This window comes from Amphiura filiformis, chromosome 18, assembly GCF_039555335.1.
Source record: "Amphiura filiformis chromosome 18, Afil_fr2py, whole genome shotgun sequence".
Lineage (NCBI taxonomy): Eukaryota > Metazoa > Echinodermata > Ophiuroidea > Amphilepidida > Amphiuridae > Amphiura > Amphiura filiformis.
Window position 1 is genome coordinate 63,258,793 of NC_092645.1, and position 23,485 is coordinate 63,282,277.

At 37.4% G+C, this 23,485-nt stretch overlaps 1 protein-coding gene across 1 annotated transcript in view; it reads left to right on the forward strand.

Moving 5' to 3' along the window:
- LOC140139296 (protein broad-minded-like) overlaps positions 1–23,485 on the forward strand; it is a 125,549-nt gene that overhangs the window by 67,455 nt on the left and 34,609 nt on the right. Inside the window, 5 exon segments of the mRNA XM_072161075.1 lie at positions 1,873–1,975; positions 2,665–2,727; positions 3,515–3,655; positions 17,251–17,316; positions 18,642–18,664. Coding sequence (XP_072017176.1) covers positions 1,873–1,975; positions 2,665–2,727; positions 3,515–3,655; positions 17,251–17,316; positions 18,642–18,664 — 396 coding nt within the window.

Genomic DNA, 23,485 nt, shown 5'->3' on the forward strand with positions numbered 1-23,485 from the left:
CAACATCTTTTTTGGTCCAATAGCGCTATCGGTGCCCGAAGAGGTACCAATGACATTTTTTATCGTACCCTGAACATTTGTACAGTGCATTCGTTTTTTATTTAAATGAAAAACAATAGCACTATGCAACTGTGTATTATTATGCTCGATACAATTTATTATTTCTCCAGGGAGTGATGTTAAGGGTCATCAGTACTTAACTGGGCACCGATAGTTCTATAGGACCAAATTGGATGTGGTACCGTACACTAGAGCCAAAACCCTAGTCGTGTGTCTTTATAATCTTTGCTAATTTCTCTAATTTCTTTTGAAGTTTTGAAGATTAATAGGTGTGATATGAAGTCCTCCAATCTGGCTGTTTTACTCCCTTCAGGGAGTTCTTGCTGTTGTCCGAAAGGAAACACAATAATGACACTTGTTACCCATGCACATGTGGTCATAGTAGTGATTGGCAATATGTGACCCGGCAGCACAAACGAGCCGTAAATTCCCTAAATTGTATTCTGAGTTATGGTGTAAAATGTGTACGAAGGTCATATTCATCGGTCACTTAAGCTGGCGCGACATCTGTCTTATTTTGATAGTCACAACACCAATCAATAATCCTATTATTGAAGTGGATAATAAGCTTCTACCTTAGATGGCTATAGAACTTTTAATAGCTCTGGTCTTTGTTTGCTTTTGCTAAATCCTGTTCAAGTGGTGGGTTACCAGGCATTGTATTTTGTATAGGTATGCATAACCAACAATTAACAATCAGAGAACCTTCTTAAACCTCGTTGACTTGGGGATGATTTGAAATGACCGCCATTTATGACTGTTTGATATTTATTGCCAGCAATGTGGAAAAAGAGACACACGTAGAAACGAAAAAGCTATAATTTTGTTGAAGGAGCAAAGTTTAACTAACCATAACCCCGCTTCTGGATATCGTTTGAAGTCAAATGATATATCATTTTAAGTTTATGATGTTTATTTTTAAACACGAAATAAAACAAAATTGACCGGGGAGGAATTTACGACTCATTCGCCGTGGGCGGTCACATATGACCTGTGGCTACAACACTGATTTGATAGTAGTCTAAAGATCTCTTAAGTAGTATCTGTGTATGTATATTATAAACTTTAATGCAAAATCAAAATGAAGATAAATACCACCATCCTAGATGCACTTGAATTAGGGCTACTACTAGACCTTACGCTGGTGAAATTTGATAGGCACTCATGTTCCTAAATAACTCTGAACAATGAGTTATTCCAGTTGAAATCCATACACCCCCTATGGAAGACATGACCATAATCTCCCACACAGGGAGTGTAAATTTCAAATGGACTCACCTATTTAGTAGTCAAGAAAGGCAAATTAAGTTATTCCAGTTGAAATTTCTACACCCACTATTGAAGACATGACTTTAATCACCCACACAGGGAGTGTGAATTTCAAATGGTGTCACCTCTCAGTAGATGAAAGGCAAATTGAGTTATTCCAGTTGAAATCCATACACCCACTATGGATCACATTAAACTTCCGCACAGGGAGTGTAAATTTAAAATGGTGTTACCTGAATGGTAGCTCCATTTGAAATCTACACACCATCTGCAAGATTAAGGTCATATCTTCCATAGAGGGTGTGTGTATTTTAACTGGAATCGTCTGTTTGTGTGCATAACAATTTTTCAAGGGCAGTTGATTCCCAAATGTTTTATGCACACAAATATTTTTTTCTTCCTGCAGACTTTAGGAATGTACAAAACTTGTGAAACTTTCATGTCACAGAAGCAGAAAATGCTCAAATTGTTAGTGACTCAAAAATATCGGGTTTTAGAGTAGCGCATGTTGATCAATATATTTTGTATTTCATTGTTTGACAGGTGGAGGATGCAGTGGGCTGTTGCATGGATTATATATCAGCTAAGAGAGCAACTCAGGATCCAACCAATAGATTAGCAGATCAATTAGCTAAACAACATCTAGGTAAGAAACTATGATATGGATTATATATCAGCTAAGAGAGCAACTCAGGATCCAACTAATAGATTAGCAGATCAATTAGCTAAACAACATCTAGGTAAGAAACTATGATATGGATTATATATCAGCTAAGAGAGCAACTCAGGATACAACTAATAGATTAGCAGATCAATTAGCTAAACAACATCTAGGTAAGAAACTATGATATGGATTATATATCAGCTAAGAGAGCAACTCAGGATCCAACTAATAGATTAGCAGATCAATTAGCTAAACAACATCTAGGTAAGAAACTATGATATGGATTATATATCAGCTAAGAGAGCAACTCAGGATCCAACTAATAGATTAGCAGATCAATTAGCTAAACAACATCTAGGTAAGAAACTATGATATGGATTATATATCAGCTAAGAGAGCAACTCCGGATACAACTAATAGATTAGCAGATCAATTAGCTAAACAACATCTAGGTAAGAAACTATGATATGGATTATATATCAGCTAAAAGAGCAACTCAGGATCCAACTAATAGATTAGCAGATCAATTAGCTAAACAACATCTAGGTAAGAAACTATGATATGGATTATATATCAGCTAAAAGAGCAACTCAGGATCCAACTAATAGATTAGCAGATCAATTAGCTAAACAACATCTAGGTAAGAAACTATGATATGGATTATATATCAGCTAAGAGAGCAACTCCGGATACAACTAATAGATTAGCAGATCAATTAGCTAAACAACATCTAGGTAAGAAACTATGATATGGATTATATATCAGCTAAAAGAGCAACTCAGGATCCAACTAATAGATTAGCAGATCAATTAGCTAAACAACATCTAGGTAAGAAACTATGATATGGATTATATATCAGCTAAAAGAGCAACTCAGGATCCAACCAATAGATTAGCAGATCAATTAGCTAAACAACATCTAGGTAAGAAACTATGATATGGATTATATATCAGCTAAGAGAGCAACTAATACTATATCTCACTCAACCCTGTTTTGAGTGGTACATAATGAAGAGTGTAGGTTTAATAAATGAAGAGCAATGTTTCCAAACCATGATAAGTCCACAAACATATGCATGTGTGATTTCCCTGTGCGATATTGCAATGGATTGTGATGCTATAGGTATAGTAATTTCAGTTGGATGCACCATTTACAAAGCAAACAGTGGATGGATGCACAGTAACAATACTGTGTGAGGCCTTTGTTTCCAAAATGAGAACAATAGTCTGCATATTGGTCAGCAGCATTGTTGTGGTAAAAAAATGGCTTGTTGATGGAACAACTCATTGTTACTAATGTCAAACTTGTCAAAGTAATTGTGATTGTATCACACAAGTAAATGAGAACCATTGGGTTGTGGACTTAATATGGTTTGGAAACAAGCTCTTCAAATATTAAACTAAATTAAACTGAATGTATTCTTGGACATGCTACACTGGCCTAGAAGTAGAGTTCTTTCATTTCATGCGTTCAGTGTGTTTACTTTGTTATCTCGTGATATATGCTGTATTGTTGTTGTAGGTCAAGGCATCAAGCGGACACGCTACACTGGCCCAGAAGTGGAGTTCTTTCATTTCATGCATTCGGTGTGCTTACTATGTCGTCTCATGATGTATGCTGGTGGAGCTGATCTGTTTCCCATTCAAACCAGTAATGGAGATGGTAAGTCACACACAAGCCGCTATTGTAGTTGAAATCCCTACACCCCCTGTAAAAGACATAAGTTTAAGTGGCATATTTTCTAATTTCCTGCAGACGTGAAAGATGAAGGTCGGCCACCATCAATAATATTTTGGGACATTGATAGGTTTTGATAACACTTTTCAATCACGACACTAAAAAATTCTCTGGAGCCCCCCGTTAAAAAATATGACCACCCCCTAAAAATCGCTCCAAAATCACCTAAAATATGTTTTTAAAAGCAGTTTTTCATCGCATTTCCATGAAATATTGTAGGAAACTCCATAATTCAACAGGTCCCAAACAAATTGATATTAAAAATACATATATTGGTGAATCTCCTCACAAATTTGCAGAAGCCAGCAATTTCATTAAGGTGGATTTTTCATAAACTCAATATAGCCATATTTTCAAAATGTAGAAAATGAGAAAAAATGCAAATTTTACCTAATTTCTAACTTAATTATTGCCTTTATTCAGGCTGAGTTTGATATGACCTTTTTAGATAAACATTTCCTATCCTTTGCCTATAAAAAAATGCTTTCTCTATTGTGGTATCTTTTTCCAATTTTTTTTTAGGGGTCTTTAAAATATTGCATTTTGCATTAGTTCGTAAATAAACAAAATCAAAATGAGCATATTAAGAACACTATGCAGTAAAAATCACATATTTTCAAAAAATGTTGGCAGACTTCAAAAAATGATTTTTCTTAATACTTTGTGTGTGGATGCACCTTGGGTCAGAGTCTACAGGAGTGACAGTCATATCGCCTCTAAACCCTTGGTTGCCATGGCAACAGCGAAAATGTCAATTTGCCCAATTTTCAGCATTTTCCGCATTTTCCCATGTAGCAAAATGTAGAAATATCAGGTCAGATTTCAGGATGAAGGAAATAATGTTCAGTACCCTTCTTTTATACAGTGAATAAGACATCCTTCCTCTCTATAAAAATCATGTAAACACAAACAAATCATTTTCAGAAATGGGTGAAACCATTATGTAAAATAGGGGTGTTTTTCATTATTTTCGGCAATGCCAAAACTTGTGTTGGGAAAATTGATGTAACCCCCAAAGTAACACTTTTCTCACAATTATCTGTTCAGGGTAGGTAGATAAGATGTTGGTCTAGTAATATCATGAAAAAAAGTTTTGGTAAATTTCATACGTGGGAGGAGTGTTGCCAGGAAAATTGCACAATTTTCAGTTTTTTAATTTAATATATTATGAAAAATAAGGGCTTTTATCCACCTAGGGGATGATGATGCATTTTATGATATTAGTATGAAGACATTACCAACTGTAGTGCATGAGTATCAAGTATTTCTGCCTAAGTGTTGCCAGAAACCTCACTTTTTTGACGTTTGAGATTTTATTTACAATGGAAAATGCTGATTTTAACAGACAACTCTCTTGTTAATTTTATGCAACACTCTAGTATTGTTATTTGGATTAAGTGCATGGTGTGACATGATTTGCATTGGTTTCAACACCAGTGTTGCCAGTAGCGTTGCCTTTTCAGGTGCTGTTATAAAGTAATTTTCATACGTAGGAGCAGTGTTGCTAGGAAAATTGCACAATTTTCAGGTTTTTAATTTAATATATTATGAAAAATAAGGCTTTTATCCACCTAGGGGATGATGATGCATTTTTATGATATTAGTATGAAGACATTAAAAACTGTAGTGCATGAGTATCAAGTATTTCTGCCTAAGTGTTACCAGAAACCTCACTTTTTGACGTTTGAGATTATATTGATGATGGAAAATATTGATTTTAACAGACAACTCTCTTGTTAATTTTATGCAACACTCCAGTATTGTGATTTGGATTAAGTGCATAGTGTGACTTGATTTGCATTGGTTTCAACACCAGTGTTGCCAGTAGCTTTGCCTTTTCAGGTAATGTTATAAAGAAACAGCGAAACCAGTGTTGCTAGTAACATTGTCTATTCAAGTCAGTTTACAGGATAATGACACTCTAAGGCTGAGTTCACATAGAAGTATACGGTATACGGTATTAAGCTATATGAAATCGCTCATTCGATCAGGCTGAGTTCATATAGGAGTATACTATGTGAACTCAGCCTGATCGAATGAGCGTATTTCATATAGCTTAATGACGAGTATGTCAGTTTACCCATTTTCTTCGTCTTATCAAATGCTTGTAACTTTACTTCTTTAGGTCACATTGCATTCAATGAGGTGTCATAATGTGCAGAATTAGGTTTAGGTTTTTAAAATTAGGACGGTATACGTTGCACTAAAATCGAACACGCACGATTCCCACTATACTATACTATACGCAGGTATACGGCCTTTTCGAATAGCTCTTATGGGACCCGGTACTATGAAATTACCTTGCTCGATTTAAGCTATACGCGTGCATCTGCAAAACGTGCATCGATATACCGAATAGTATACTTCTATGCGATCGTAGCCTTATGTGACCCGGTACTATGAAATTGCCTTGCTCGATTTTAAGCTATACGCGTGCACCTGCAAAACGTGCACCGTATACCCGAATAGTATACTTCTATGTGAACGCAGCCTTACTGACAAACTTACAGAAAAGGGGGTTAACAGCACTGGTATACATAGTATACACAATTTTTTTAATCGTGAAGTATAGCGGGTCCTGGTCTGCTATTATTAACATGTCAACAACAGTATTGCCAGAAAACTCACTTTTGTATTATTGAGGTTAAATTTACTGTTTAAATTAAGTGTTAAGTGTTGCCAGGAAAATTGCATAATTTTTAGTTTTTTAATTTAAAATATTATGAAAAAAAGGGCTTTTATCCACCTAGGGGATGATGATGCATTTGTATGATATTAGTATGAAGACATTACCAACTGTAGTGCATGAGTATCAAGTATTTCTGCCTAAATGTTGCCAGAAACCTCACTTTTTTGACGTTTGAGATTTTATTTACAATGGAAAATTCTGATTTAACAGACAACTAACTATCTTGTTAATTTTATGCAACCCTCTAGTATTGTGATTTGGATTAAGTGCATGGTGTGACATGATTTGCATTGGTTTCAACACCAGTGTTGCCAGTAGTTAGTATAGCGGGTCCTGGTCTGCTATTATTCACATGTCAATAACTGTATTGCTAGAAAACTCACTTTTTGTCTCGCCTGAATGTTCAGGGAGAGACTTAGTAATCACTATGGTGGGGGTGTGTCCGTGTGTGGGGGTGTGCGTGCGTGTGTGCGTGTGTGTGTTCGGAAAAAGCTTGTGAACGCGTTATCTTGAGAACCGTAAGTGCTATGATGATGAAACTTTAGAGGGGGTAGCATGACCAGAGGGTGTCGACCTGATTAGATTTTGAGCGCAAAATATGGTAATTAAGTACCTAATTTGCATAATTTATGCGTAATAAGCAAAATACCTTGTGAACAGATTATCTGGAGATCCGTATGGGGTACAGTGACGTAACTTGGTGGGGAGTAGCGTGGCCAGATGTTCTCGACCTGATTAGATTTTCAGCGCAAAATATGCTAATTAAGTACCTAATTTGCATAATTTATGCGTATTTGATGCGTATCAAGCAAAAAAACCTTGTGAACAGCTTATCTGGAGATCCGTATGGGGTACAGTGACGTAACTTGGTGGGGAGTAAGCGTGGCCAGATGTTCTCGACCTGATTAGATTTTCAGCGCAAAATATGCTAATTAAGTACCTAATTTGCATAATTTATGCGTATTTGATGCGTATCAAGCAAAAAACCCTTGTGAACAGCTTATCTGGAGATCCGTATGGGGTACAGTGACGTAACTTGGTGAGGAGTCGCGGGGCCAGAGGTTCTCGACCTGATTAGATTTTGCGCGTAAAATATGGTAATTAAGTACCTAATTTGCATAATATATGCGTAATAAGCAAAATACCTTGTGAACAGATTATCTGGAGATCCGTATGGGGTACAGTGACGTAACTTGGTGGGGAGTTATGGCCAGAGGTACTCAACCTGATTAGATTTTCATGAGGTCAAAGGTCACATACAAGGTCAAAGGTCAACTGAGGTCACCAAATCTTTTAATAATTAATTTTCAACTGTGCATCACATATCCCAATAACAGCTTGATCGGTCATGTAATTAAGGAAATATGACGACTTTAAGATAGTCGCTTTCTTTGTAAAGTATAGCAAAGTAGCACTTTCAATGAGTGATAACTCGTAAAGGAAGCATCTTTCTGTTTTGATTTATTTGATGAAATAGTTCTTTGGTATTGCCAAATTTGATTTTTCAGCGCAACATACTTTTTCCAATTTCGTGAGGTCAAAGGTCACATACAAGGTCAAAGGTCAACTGAGGTCACCAAATCTTTTAACAATTAATTTTTAACTGTGCATCACATATCCCAATAACAGCTTGATCGGTCATGTAATTAAGGAAATATGACGACTTTAAGATAGTCGCTTTCCATGTAAAGTATAGCAAAGTAGCACTTTCAATGATTGATAACTCGTAAAGGAAGCATCTTTCTGTTTTGATTTATTACTTTGATGAAATAGTTCTTTGGTTTTGCCAAATTTTGGAAGGTCATTACGGGGTCATCCGAGGTCACTCAGGGTCATCTGAGGTCAAGTTATTAAAAACTCGTATGGGCATGAAACTTGGTGGGTACAGTCATCATTTAAAGCCAAATTTTTGGAAGGTCATTTTGGGGTCACCAGGGGTCATCTGAGGTCAAATTAGTAAAAACTGTCGTATGGACATGAAACTTGGTGGGTACAGTCAACATTTAAAGCCAAATTTTGGAAGGTCATTTTGGGGTCACCAGGGGTCATCTGAGGTCAAATTAGTAAAACTGTCGTATGGACATGAAACTTGGTGGGTACAGTCAACATTTCAAGCCAAATTTTTGGAAGGTCATTTCGGGGTCATCTGAGGTCAAATTAGTAAAAACTGTTGGATGGACATGGAACTTGGTGGGCACAGTCAACATTTAAAGCCAAATATTTGGAAGGTAATTTCGGAGGCACCAGGGGTCATCTGAGGACAAATTAGTAAAAACTCGTATGGGCATGAAACTTGATGGGTACAGTCAACATTTAAAGCCATATTTTTGGAAGGTCATTTGGAGGCCACCAGGGGTCATCTGAGGTCAAATTAGTAAAAACTGTCGTATGGGCATGAAACTTAGCACGAGGGGTACAGTCAACATTTAGAGCCAAAATTTTAGAAGGTCATTTCAGGGCCACCAGGGGTCATCTGAGGTCATATTAGTAAAAACTGTTGCATGGGCATGAAACTTGGTGGGTACAGTTACCATCGGCCAGATAATCGTGCCCAGCCGATAACCGCCAAATTCATTTACCTCTCTACTAACAGTTATCGCAAAAGCAGGCGGTCACAAAAGCAGGCGAGACTCGTGGTTCGAGAACCGCCTTGTGTATTATTGAGGTTAAATTTACTGTTTAAATTAAGTGTAGTATACCTTACTTTGCTCACTGTGATTTCAACACCTGTGTCATAATGAAAACTTTACCAAGAAAATGGACAAATACTAAGTGTGAGCCAGAGGTCTGTGGGGAGACTGTTTTCTTGACTCTGTGACCTATCCTGGTCCACATGTATGGTAAAACATACTAGTGCGTGGGATACACTGCACAGTGAGTTCTGATGACGTCACAGATTTGAGCTCAACACAGAGGCTAAGTTCGACTGGAAAAAACCATACTTCTACTTATTCAATAGGAATGAGGTTTATATTATAAGCTGGAGAATTTCAATGGCATATCAATGCAGTTTACCCCAAATTTGTACGACCTTTGGTTTTCATATACCAAATTGAGATAACTGTCCGACCCAGATATTTTGAGGCCAAAGGGGAAATTCTCCATTGAGAAGTTGTCAGACATGAACTGTTCTAGTTAAAAAAAACCATATATTTTGTGAAGCTATGTAAATCACTTGAAGTTCATTGACTAGATGAAAAAAAGTTCTTTTCAAAGGCGTTTACCCCAGGTTGATACTATGAGTAGATCCAAAGTTATGAGCTATGGAAGTGAAAACAGAGAGGGTTTGACACATGCTGTAGTGGCCGTGTAGTAGTGTGCAGAGCAGATGTCGCGAAGTTTTCATTATGGCTAGTAACATTTTCAGTTATTTTGAAACAATTGAGAAAGCTACAGAAGAATCTAAAGAGGTGACATGGTTAGCTATGTCTGTTGCAGTTCATACATTAGATATGATGCAGCAGAGTACCCTTTTTCATCTCATTTGATGACTCACATTACGGAAGATACAAGATTGCCAACCGACATTTACAGACATAGTGCTTAAAAACGTTACATGTTTTGAAATTGTTCAAAACATTGTTTGTAACTAAACAGGAACAACCTTCCACAAAGCTTTCAATTTTCTTGATATACGGACGTTTAGGTGTCGATGTTGAGGTATATGCATATGTCCTTAAGTTTTGAAACAGTTTGCTTGATCAGACTCTTTGTTTTTACAAGTTCACAAATATTACACGGAAAAACAGTGGCAGGATCGACGGGAATTATATAAATAAACATTGTTATTCATCAGGTTCGCCGCAAATCATCAAAGGAGACAAGAAGAAAAATGATCCCGCCTGGGAATTGAACCCAGGACCTCCGTGTTACGAGACCTACGCCTTAACCGCTTGGCCACGGGAGCTTCATGATTAGGCTGGTTGAAATTCGAACTCATCAGGTTCGCCGTCGCAAATAAACTGAAAAGGTTACTAGCAACACTGGTGTTGAAATCACAGTGAGCAAAGTAAAGTATACTACACTTAATTTAAACAGTAAATTTAACCTCAATAATACAAAAGTGAGTTTTCTAGCAATACAGTTATTGACATGTGAATAATAGCAGACCAGGACCCGCTATACTAACTACTGGCAACACTGGTGTTGAAACCAATGCAAATCATGTCACACCATGCACTTAATCCAAATCACAATACTAGAGTGTTGCATAAAATTAACAAGATAGTTAGTTGTCTGTTAAATCAGAATTTTCCATTGTAAATAAAATCTCAAACGTCAAAAAAGTGAGGTTTCTGGCAACATTTAGGCAGAAATACTTGATACTCATGCACTACAGTTGGTAATGTCTTCATACTAATATCATACAAATGCATCATCATCCCCTAGGTGGATAAAAGCCCTTTTTTTCATAATATTTTAAATTAAAAAACTAAAAATTATGCAATTTTCCTGGCAACACTGCTCCCACGTATGAAAATTACTTTATAACATCACCTGAAAAGGCAAAGCTACTGGCAACACTGGTGTTGAAACCAATGCAAATCATGTCACACCATGCACTTAATCCAAATCACAATACTAGAGTGTTGCATAAAATACAAGAGAGTTGTCTGTTAAAATCAGCATTTTCCATTATAAATGCATCATCATCCCCTAGGTGGATAAAAGCCCTTATTTTTCATAATATATTAAATTAAAAAACTGAAAATTGTGCAATTTTCCTGGCAACACTGCTCCCACGTATGAAAATTACCAAACCTTTTTTTTCATGATATTACTAGACCAACATCTTATCTACTTACCCTGAGCAGATAATTGTGAGAAAAGTGTTACTTTGGGGGTTACATTAATTTTCCCAACACAAGTTTTGGCATGGCGAAAATAATTAAAAACACCCCTATTTTACATAATGGTTTCACCCACTTCTGAAAGTGATTTGTTTGTGTTTACATGAATTTTATAGAGAGGAAGGATGTCTTATTCACTGTATAAAAGAAGGGTACTGAACATGATTTCCTTCATCCTGAAATCTGACCTGATATTTCTACATTTTGTTACATGTGAAAATGCTGAAAATGCTAAAAATTGGGCAAATTTACATTTTGGCGGTTGCCATGGCAACCAAAGGTGAAGAGGCGACATGAATGTCATTCCTGTTGACTTTGACCCAAGGTGCATCCATGCACAAAGTTTGAAGAAAAATCATTTTTTGAAGTCTGCCAACACTTATTTGATTTATACAGCAGACCAGTCTTAATATTGTCTAATACTATTTACAATCTGTATTATTCAGAAAGAAAATATTATATAACATCAGTATGTAGATTATTAATAACAATTGAGTACAAGTTTTTACCTAGAAGTGACTTTTTAATGTCCAAATATCACATTTTGGGCTGTATTTGGTCAATAATTTACATTCATATGCCTCTGCTGCTACCTAACGGCGCTTGATTGTTTGAGACTAAACAACGGCGATATGGCCCAGCGTTTAGGACCGGCTGATTTGCGTGAGGATTTCAGTTGGAGAAATAATGGTATATGATGAAGAAATAGTATAGCATCACAAAATGTTCTGGTATAAGCGTAGTTTTCATAAATGAATCCCTAATAAAATAAATTTGAGAATTTGTTAGATTTTACTACATCCACTTGGTCCCATTATCGTTTGGTACAATAACCATTTGGTCCTATTTACCATTTCGATCAAAACCCAATAGTCTAAGGGACGTTCACAAACACTTGTTAGGGGGCCTGATGCCAAAAAAATTCATCGCGAAAATTTTTCGGGGCCCGCCTTTACAGACCTCAAAAATTTCAGCCCCCCCCCCTTTTTTGACATGAAATATGGGTCAACCCCATAGAAAAGCATATAAATTCAATTTTCCCGGAAAATTTGTGGTCATTTTTTCAAGGCCCCCCTAAGGAGGATCAAAATTTTTCAGGCCCCACCCTTTTTGCATCAGCCCACCCTCCCAACAAGTGTTTGTGAACGGTCCCTAATAACCAAAAAGTCTAAAACCATTTATTCCAATGAACCATTTGATCTAATACTCATCTGGTCTATAACCATTAAGTCTAATAGCCATTTGGTCTAATAATACCCTTTTGGTATACAAACCATTTGGTCTAACAAGCATTTAGTCTACTGATTAATTGGTCTACTAGCCGATTGGTCTAATAGCACGTGTGAGGCTATGTAGGCGCAATGATGCTACTACATATGATGAGGTCATAGGCCGGGGTTACCGTGGTCGTATAAAAAAGCAGGATGCCTTTGCTTGTTTCATAAACAGGGATTATATAAACAGGCCTATGATAATACATGTAGTATTCCAACTCTATGCAAATGACGTAAACAGGCAAACCTATTTCGTTTTAATGTTTGGAGTTGCAGGTAACTCGTACTGGCCCATGTCCCATGCCTGTGGCACCCCCGGTGATGCATGATGCATGAGCCTAGTGTCGGTTATATTATTTATATTCCTTGTAAAGACCGGAAAAGAAGAACAAATAGCCCGGCAAAATGTCACTTTCAATACATGCAGGCCGCATGTCTTCTTCTTAATTTTTTTTGGTACATTATAAACAATAATAAACAATATTAATTCTGAGAATTCCGAGGAATAAGTTTTGATGAATGTAGTATGTTTATACACATGCTCGTCTCATTTACATATATTTACAGCCCGTAACCAGTTGTAGACAAATTTTTTGGCAAATACACGACATAGATAATTAGAGTTTCTTGTATACAAATCCAAAATTTGGGTTGATGTTACGTACCTCAATGACAGTTTCGTGCTAAGACTTAGCACTTTCTCAAATTGACTGACCAATTCCTGCACCTTGACGGCTGCTTCCGGTTGGAGCTGACGTTGGTGGCGCTATTAGGAGTTGGTCGTAGATGTCTTGATAGAAAGTAATTCCCTCGTCTCTGTTGAGTGTTTTGGCCCCCCTCTTTCTTATCCAGATGGCTTCCTTTATGTGTCTTCTCTTTCTGTTCTGTTCTCTGTCTCTGATTTGTGATTCTTCCCATCCAATTACGTGATTGTCTTCTGCGACATGATCTGTTATAGCGGACTTGTTGCCCACCCCTGTAATGATGCTTGTCTTTGAGATCTAGTATATGCTTTCTTTGAAGCTTTTTCCGCTTCGGTTTTATGTTCTTTGAGTCTAGTTCCAAACAGTCTGGCGGTTTCTCCAATGTATGTTTTATCGCAATTGAGGCATGGGATCTTGTATACGCAGTCAGATGTTTGTGTGATGTCCCGCTTGTCTTTTGGGTGCACTAAAATATTTCTCAGCGTTTGGTGAGGTTTAAAGGCGGTGTTAATGCCGTGCTTCTTAAAGACCCGTCTCACGCGCTGGGAGAGCCCTTCTTTAAAAGGGAGAACTACCATTCCTCTGGATTTAGACTTTGGTTGATCCTTGCTATGCGATTTATTTTTGCTTTGCGTTTGTTTAAAAGCCCATTCAGGGTAGCCGCACAACTTGAGAGCTTCTTTGATTTTGGCTTCTTCCTGTTTCTTATCTTCATCTTCTGTTACTACTTTGTCTTTCCTGTCCATGAGAGTGCGTATGACGCTAAGTTTGTGCTGTAGGGGGTGATGCGAATTGAAATGCAAATACTGATCGGTATGTGTCTTTTTATACAAAAGGTCTAGTACCAGTTTCAAATCAATTTGAGAAAGTGCTAAGTCTTAGCACGAAACTGTCATTGAGGTACGTAACATCAACCCAAATTTTGGATTTGTATACAAGAAACTCTAATTATCTGTTTTATTGACAATCCTGATGAACTTATTTGCGGAATACACGACATAGTATTAGACTAACTGGTTATTAGACCATACGGTTAATAGACCAAACAGTTATTAGATCAGAAGGTAATTAGGCCAAATTGTTCATAATAAAATATTATACTAAATGACTATATAGACTATGATTATTAGACGTGGTAATTAGCCTTTCTGGTACTAGACCTTTTGTATATAGAGAATTGATATTTAGTACCGGTATGGAATATGTTTTTGCAAAATTCCAAGACTGGTCTGGAAGGGGTCTGCATAAACCGCACAGACTAAATATTAATCAGGGTGTGTCGGGGATGGTGTAACATAATTTTTTGACAGAAAATGTGCTTTCCAAATTCCATTAGTTTACATTATGGCGCTCATAATGTAGTGAATTAGTCTAAAATGCCCGCTAAAATGGTGGTTTTAAGGAGACTGAATTGGATTTTTGTGGCTCGGGTAAAATTTCTGAATTTGAGCAACATTATTGTCAAATTTATTGAGGTTTAAGGTGATGTTTACTGAACCTTAATACCAATAAGTGTTCACCAGAACTGAAATGCACTTGTAATTTACCCGTTTTGAAAGTGGGAGGAGCTTTAAAAATATGGCTCTTAAAAGTGGTACGCACTCAGAAAGTTTGAATGGCCCCCTGAGGCCAGATGAAATGTTATAATCTTACTGTCCACAAAGAAGCAGCGTGAGTTCATTGGACAATAACAGAACAATTTTGCATAAAGTCCGACATTCCAGCCCAGTCCTTGAATTTTGTGAGAAAATATTCCATACTAAATGTCAAGTATGTAGATAAAATAGGTATAGACCGAATGGCAATAGACCTGACACCTGATAAAATCCCTGAATGCGTGAGTTTCATTACATGTACATATTCACATTCAATTTTTAGGCAATGCTTAAAGTACCTGTACATGTTATTTGGTAAATTCGCCTTTTAAAAGAAATGAAAATTCCATTGCATTGGTAGTAGATAATATGAAGTATGGTGTGGTGTTTGTTTTGTTTTGTTACAAATGTTTTTTTAACTAAAGATTAGTCTATTTTATTTAAAATATGATTTATTACCTAGAAACAGTGTAATGTTGGTTGCAAATTCCACTTTCGAAAATATGTTAAAAGACACAAATTCCTTGGAAAAAACAAATTCCATTAACACAAAACAAACACATTCTGTTATTGGAAACATATTTCTAAAATCAGCAATTGAAATAATTATCATATTAAACCCAAGTTTCATATCATTAGTTTGCAGGGAGATTCATATGCAAATTCCATGAAAATTAACAAATTCCACTATAATAAAAGAGCAAAATCCACATGAAAATAGTTATCAAACTCAAATCAATAATAACCTTGGTTGAGAATTGAAGCTGTATTGGGAATGTAAAATAATTAGTATGGTTATACATTGGAAAACGTTAATTAAGTCTACAAAAAAAGCAAGCAAAAAACAGAAAATCCACCAAAATCAACAAACTCCCCTGCAGTATAGGAAAAAGGTACCACGCTAATTTAAACATACTTCAGAAGTACAACATGTTGGTTATATTATCCAAAATGTTTGATCCAATGTTAGCCTGAATATAGCAGAAAATGTGATTTGAAAATGTTCTTTTTTCGTTACTTTCAAAATTATGAAAAATCCTGTTTTTGCCCAAATTCCACCATAATTTTATGTAATTATATCAAAAGAATTGATTTTTTCTGAATAGGTCATCTTATAAAGCATGGTTCAATTCCAATATGTTCAACTTTCTGTCAGACCCAGGTTATTTCAAAGTACATTTTCATGATGTCAAATGTTGGGCATTTTTAAGCTATATCAATTCTGAGGCAAGTCAAAAGAGGGCCAATTTTAGGGGGGTCATGGAATTTCCCCCAGGGGGGCACCTAATTTTTTTACTATCATAGTTGTGAACCATCTGACCTAACTAGACTAAGTACCAAATACCATTGGATTTGGCTGACCTTCATCTTTCAGCTTTGTGTACAGGCCACATGGTGCTTAGAAAATATGCCACTTAATCTTCCACACAGGAAGTGAATTTCAAATAGGGTTACCTGAATTTGAACTGTACACCCCTGTGGGATATTTTGTAACATTATTCAATATTGTGATAAACTTAGATTATAAGATTGCCACTTAACTCCATGGGCACTACTCACTAGGAGACAAAAATCTGTAATCGGTTGAAAAATCTGTGATCCAACACAGATGTTTCATACTACTACCTTTCTTTCAGTAATAGTGACAGAACCCCTGATTGGTTAATTGCATGATATGAGTAAGGCACCACTTCAAATTTGGTCCTATTATAGTGCTATTGAAGCCTGGTTAGGTACCGAAGACTCTTCCTATCATACCCTGAAGATGTAATAAATTGTCTCAACCATGATAATTACTAATTTTATAGTGTTATTGTGGAGGAATGTTAAGTTTTTCATGGAGAAAAGGGGAAAACAAGGGGATTTCAAAAATTTTGAGCGGACATGAGGGGAAATGTGAAATTTGTTGTCGATTATTTTGTCTAATGTGTCTAGATGCACAAGCCCGGCATTAGACGCATAAACATCTCATTATAGGTGTATTATTTTGTACAATTTCTCACATTTATTATCCAATTTCACACCCGAAAAAAATCTTTAGCTATTTTTTAACAAAATTCTTACTAAAAATGTTGGCAAATGCGAGCAAATATAAATGCATCAACTCTCATGAAAAGGATTGCGTGCCCGTGCATTGTACGCAAGTAATGCACTCCTGGGTTTTTGTTTACATTTGTTCTGATTGGTTCCCGCTATCTAAGAAGGTATGAATGTATGCTGGTGGGGTCTAGGAAATCTTAAAATAGTCATGAAATGGTGCTCTTCTAATGCAATTTCTCCAGTGAATAAAACAAAATGGTTGAATACAATTCAGGTTTTTGGAACAGTCGGCGTGTACAGATTATGTATGAAAAGGGTTGTCAGTAAATTTTTTGTTTCTTTTTTTTTTGTTTTGTTTTTTATTGCAGTAAGTCTCCATGAGTTGCTGGTGTCTTTAGTTCATCTCATTACAGAGTGTCAAACTTTTGATCAAGGTAAGGGCAAGGATACAAATTTGGGTGTATTCCTAAAATATTTGGGTGTATTCCTAAGACATTTGGATGTATTCCTAAAACATTTGGGTGTAGTCCTAATACATTTGGATGTATTCCTAAAAGATTTGGGTGTATTCCTAAAACATTTTGGGTGTAGTCCTGATTCATTTGGGTGTAGTCCTAATACATTTGGGTGTATTCCTAATACATTTGGGTGTATTCCTAATACATTTGGGTGTAATTCCTAATACATTTGGGTGTAGTCCTAATACATTTGGGTGTAATCCTAATACATTTGGGTGTAATCCTAATGCATTTGGGTGTATAGACCACCGGTCTATGAACCTGTTCTGTCACATGACATCATCATTTCGTCATGTGACATCCCAGATCAATAAACCAGTCACCATCAGTTTGAAAAAGACACAGAGTCGTCGTGTTGAAAGCTCACATAAGTGAACAAATTTAGTTGTGTGTAACGGTTTAAACTCTTCCAATACATTTGGGTGTAATCCTAAAACATTTGGGTGTACTTCTAATACATTTGGGTGTATTCCTAATACATTTGGGTGTAGTTCTAATACATTTGGGTGTAGTTCTAATACATTTGGGTATAGTTCTAATACATTTGGGTGTAGGCCTAAAACTTGCTGCTCCTTTGCTAGGCACCAAGGCCACTTGCTACTGAATAATGCTTTGAACATTGAAGCGGAGCTGAGGCATCAAGGCCAACAGAGACTTGTTCACAGTAAGCATATTCTTTCCATTGACTGCCCAGGGTGCTTAATGCAGTCATTTTGAGTGGGGCCTTATTTTTTATATTGTTAATATATTTGGGAGCATGGTGGCCTAGCGGAACGGGCACTGACTCATAATCGGAAGGTTGCGGGTTCGAGCCCCGGCGACACCATCGTGTTGTGTCCTTGAGTAAGGCACTTTATCTCAATTACTCCTCTCCACCCAGGTGTTTAAATGGGTACTGGCATTCTTAAATGCTGGGAAGGTAACAGACTCACTGTAGAGGAGGTGTAGCGATCCCCCTATAGCAACATTACATAGAGGAGTCTGGCCCAATTGCCAATGAAAGAGAGATGGGCACGCCGATCACTGTTTATACAAGATTGTCTCCTTTTATAATTGCAAATGTTAAAATTGCCCAAAATATGTGTAGAGGGTTATATGCGTAATACATGTATAGTTGGATCGTGCACGTAATGGAGGATCATGACATAAAGTCGCTGAATGTATGCTAATAGGCTGGGGAACTGGCGGTAAATGGAACGAATATGTTAATCTAAACCAATATTATATTTTGATCTTTCAAGGTATCAATAGTCCGTCAGTCCTGGTAACAGAGACTCTGAAGATGTCCTGTACTACTGAAGCTTCCTGCTCACGCTGCTTATGTAAAGATTCCATCATCACAGAGCTACTTAAGCCAGTGTTGAATTGGCTTCATAATGATGTGGTATGTATACAGGGTGTATAGGGGCATGGGTGGTAACAGAGACTCTGAAGATGTCTTGTACTACTGAAGCTTCCTGCTCACGCTGCTTATGTAAAGATTCCATCATCACAGAGCTACTTAAACCAGTGTTGAATTGGCTTCATAATGATGTGGTATGTATACAGGGTGTATAGGGGCATGGGTGGTAACAGAGACTCTGAAGATGTCTTGTACTACTGAAGCTTCCTGCTCACGCTGCTTATGTAAAGATTCCATCATCACAGAGCTACTTAAGCCAGTGTTGAATTGGCTTCATAATGATGTGGTATGTATACAGGGTGTATAGGGGCATGGGTGGTAACAGAGACTCTGAAGATGTCCTGTACTACTGAAGCTTCCTGCTCACGCTGCTTATGTAAAGATTCCATCATCACAGAGCTACTTAAACCAGTGTTGAATTGGCTTCATAATGATGTGGTATGTATACAGGGTGTATAGGGGCATGGGTGGTAACAGAGACTCTGAAGATGTCCTGTACTACTGAAGCTTCCTGCTCACGCTGCTTATGTAAAGATTCCATCATCACAGAGCTACTTAAGCCAGTGTTGAATTGGCTTCATAATGATGTGGTATGTATACAGGGTGTATAGGGGCATGGGTGGTAACAGAGACTCTGAAGATGTCCTGTACTACTGAAGCTTCCTGCTCACGCTGCTTATGTAAAGATTCCATCATAGCAGAGCTACTTAAACCAGTGTTGAATTGGCTTCATAATGATGTGGTATGTATACAGGGTGTATAGGGGCATGGGTGGTAACAGAGACTCTGAAGATGTCCTGTACTACTGAAGCTTCCTGCTCACGCTGCTTATGTAAAGATTCCATCATCACAGAGCTACTTAAGCCAGTGTTGAATTGGCTTCATAATGATGTGGTATGTATACAGGGTGTATAGGGGCATGGGTGGTAACAGTGACTCTGAAGATGTCTTGTACTACTGAAGCTTCCTGCTCACGCTGCTTATGTAAAGATTCCATCATCACAGAGCTACTTAAACCAGTGTTGAATTGGCTTCATAATGATGTGGTATGTATACAGGGTGTATAGGGGCATGGGTGGTAACAGAGACTCTGAAGATGTCCTGTACTACTGAAGCTTCCTGCTCACGCTGCTTATGTAAAGATTCCATCATCACAGAGCTACTTAAGCCAGTGTTGAATTGGCTTCATAATGATGTGGTATGTATACAGGGTGTATAGGGTCATGGGTGGTAACAGTGACTCTGAAGATGTCTTGTACTACTGAAGCTTCCTGCTCACGCTGCTTATGTAAAGATTCCATCATCACAGAGCTACTTAAACCAGTGTTGAATTGGCTTCATAATGATGTGGTATGTATACAGGGTGTATAGGGGCATGGGTGGTAACAGAGACTCTGAAGATGTCCTGTACTACTGAAGCTTCCTGCTCACGCTGCTTATGTAAAGATTCCATCATCACAGAGCTACTTAAGCCAGTGTTGAATTGGCTTCATAATGATGTGGTATGTATACAGGGTGTATAGGGGCATGGGTGGTAACAGAGACTCTGAAGATGTCTTGTACTACTGAAGCTTCCTGCTCACGCTGCTTATGTAAAGATTCCATCATCACAGAGCTACTTAAGCCAGTGTTGAATTGGTTTCATAATGATGTGGTATGTATACAGGGTGTATAGGGGCATGGGTGGTAACAGAGACTCTGAAGATGTCTTGTACTACTGAAGCTTCCTGCTCACGCTGCTTATGTAAAGATTCCATCATAGCAGAGCTACTTAAGCCAGTGTTGAATTGGCTTCATAATGATGTGGTATGTATACAGGGTGTATAGGGGCATGGGTGGTAACAGAGACTCTGAAGATGTCCTCTACTACTGAAGCTTCCTGCTCACGCTGCTTATGTAAAGATTCCATCATCACAGAGCTACTTAAGCCAGTGTTGAATTGGCTTCATAATGATGTGGTATGTATACAGGGTGTATAGGGGCATGGGTGGTAACAGAGACTCTGAAGATGTCTTGTACTACTGAAGCTTCCTGCTCACGCTGCTTATGTAAAGATTCCATCATAGCAGAGCTACTTAAGCCAGTGTTGAATTGGCTTCATAATGATGTGGTATGTATACAGGGTGTATAGGGGCATGGGTGGTAACAGAGACTCTGAAGATGTCCTCTACTACTGAAGCTTCCTGCTCACGCTGCTTATGTAAAGATTCCATCATCACAGAGCTACTTAAGCCAGTGTTGAATTGGCTTCATAATGATGTGGTATGTATACAGGGTGTATAGGGGCATGGGTGGTAACAGAGACTCTGAAGATGTCCTGTACTACTGAAGCTTCCTGCTCACGCTGCTTATGTAAAGATTCCATCATCACAGAGCTACTTAAGCCAGTGTTGAATTGGCTTCATAATGATGTGGTATGTATACAGGGTGTATAGGGGCATGGGTGGTAACAGAGACTCTGAAGATGTCCTGTACTACTGAAGCTTCCTGCTCACGCTGCTTATGTAAAGATTCCATCATAGCAGAGCTACTTAAGCCAGTGTTGAATTGGCTTCATAATGATGTGGTATGTATACAGGGTGTATATGGGCATGGGTGGTAACAGAGACTCTGAAGATGTCCTGTACTACTGAAGCTTCCTGCTCACGCTGCTTATGTAAAGATTCCATCATCACAGAGCTACTTAAGCCAGTGTTGAATTGGCTTCATAATGATGTGGTATGTATACAGGGTGTATAGGAGCATGGGTGGTAACAGAGACTCTGAAGATGTCTTGTACTACTGAAGCCTCCTGCTCACGCTGCTTATGTAAAGATTCCATCATCACAGAGCTACTTAAGCCAGTGTTGAATTGGCTTCATAATGATGTGGTATGTATACAGGGTGTATAGGGGCATGGGTGGTAACAGAGACTCTGAAGATGTCCTGTACTACTGAAGCTTCCTGCTCACGCTGCTTATGTAAAGATTCCATCATCACAGAGCTACTTAAGCCAGTGTTGAATTGGCTTCATAATGATGTGGTATGTATACAGGGTGTATAGGGGCATGGGTGGTAACAGAGACTCTGAAGATGTCCTGTACTACTGAAGCTTCCTGCTCACACTGCTTATGTAAAGATTCCATCATCGCAGAGCTACTTAAGCCAGTGTTGAATTGTCTTCATAATGATTTGGTATGTATACAGGGTGTATAGGGGCATGGGTGGTAACAGAGACTCTGAAGATGTCCTGTACTACTGAAGCTTCCTGCTCACGCTGCTTATGTAAAGATTCCATCATCGCAGAGCTACTTAAGCCAGTGTTGAATTGTCTTCATAATGATTTGGTGAGTTGGATACAAACATATCTGCAAAAGCTGCCCGGTGTTATATTTAAATGTACATGTGCAATACAGAATGCGGAAATTGTCAAATGTGTGTAGGGCAGCTATTGTAAACACTCACCATATTATTGATTAATGAACAATTATAGAACCATTTAAAGGACATCTCCGGCAATCACAACATTATGTCTTATATGTAAGAAAAATAATTATCAAGCACGAATCACATGGTTTTATTTAAAACAAGATCATATTGACTGTAAAAACGAATAAAAACAGCCGGCTCTCAACACGCAATATTCAAAATTCCTGCGCCCAGATTATCTAGTGCAATGGCATTGGTTACCTGTTCTTAATTGTTGTCATTGCACTGGACAACTTCGGCGCACGGGAAATTTGAACATCGCGTGTTAGTTTGTTTCAAGTAAAACCATGTGCTTGATAATTATTTTTCTAACATAATGTTGTGAATGCCGGCAGGTTCCTTTGAAAAGGTTCAATATAACCAGGGTTGCCAACATTTGGTAGCTCAATTCAATGATTTTGAACAGTCGTCCAGCTTCTTGCGATGGCCACCATGATTTTGCAACTTAAGCATAAAAAATTCACTTTAGTACATTTTCAGTGAAATTTGCTAAAAATACAAATTATGAAATTTAAAGGATTTTAAGATAAGATTCACAAAAAAAATAATGATTTTTATTTTGTCTTGAAATTTCCTTTCTGGCCAATTATATTTTGGGCAGATTTTTGTAAATTTCTGCGACATTTTAAGTGTTAGCGGGTTCGCCGTCGGACAAGTGTTCCGTCATGCTTGTTTTATGAACTCCTGTCGTAAAAGCCTATCCCACAATTTTGAGTGTTGCTCCCGCGAAATGGGCTGAAAGCGTGACTGATTGCTATATCATCTACACAGCTTTTAAGGGAAGTAACCATATCATGCTGCATGTATTACCGTATTCGTCCGAGTATAGTCCCACGTTCGAGTATAGTCCCACCCCCCATTTTTCGAAAAATTCCAGAAATTGTAATGTTTGTTTTGTAATGTCCCTGGACCTAGACCTAGATGCTAGGATCATTCATGGTTGACCTAAAAAAATTAAAAAAATAAAATTTCAAGATGTTTTGTATTTTTAATATGAAAATTGATATTTTGTATTCATGTCATACTCTATTAATGATATCAAGATGCATTCAAATTCAATGCATCTTGATATCATTAATAGACTATGACATGAATACAAAATATCAATTTTCATATTAAAAATACAAAACATCTTGAATTTTTTTTTTTTTTTAGGTCAACCATGAATGATCCTAGCATCAATTTTTTTTTTTTTTTTTTTTTTTTTTTTTTTTG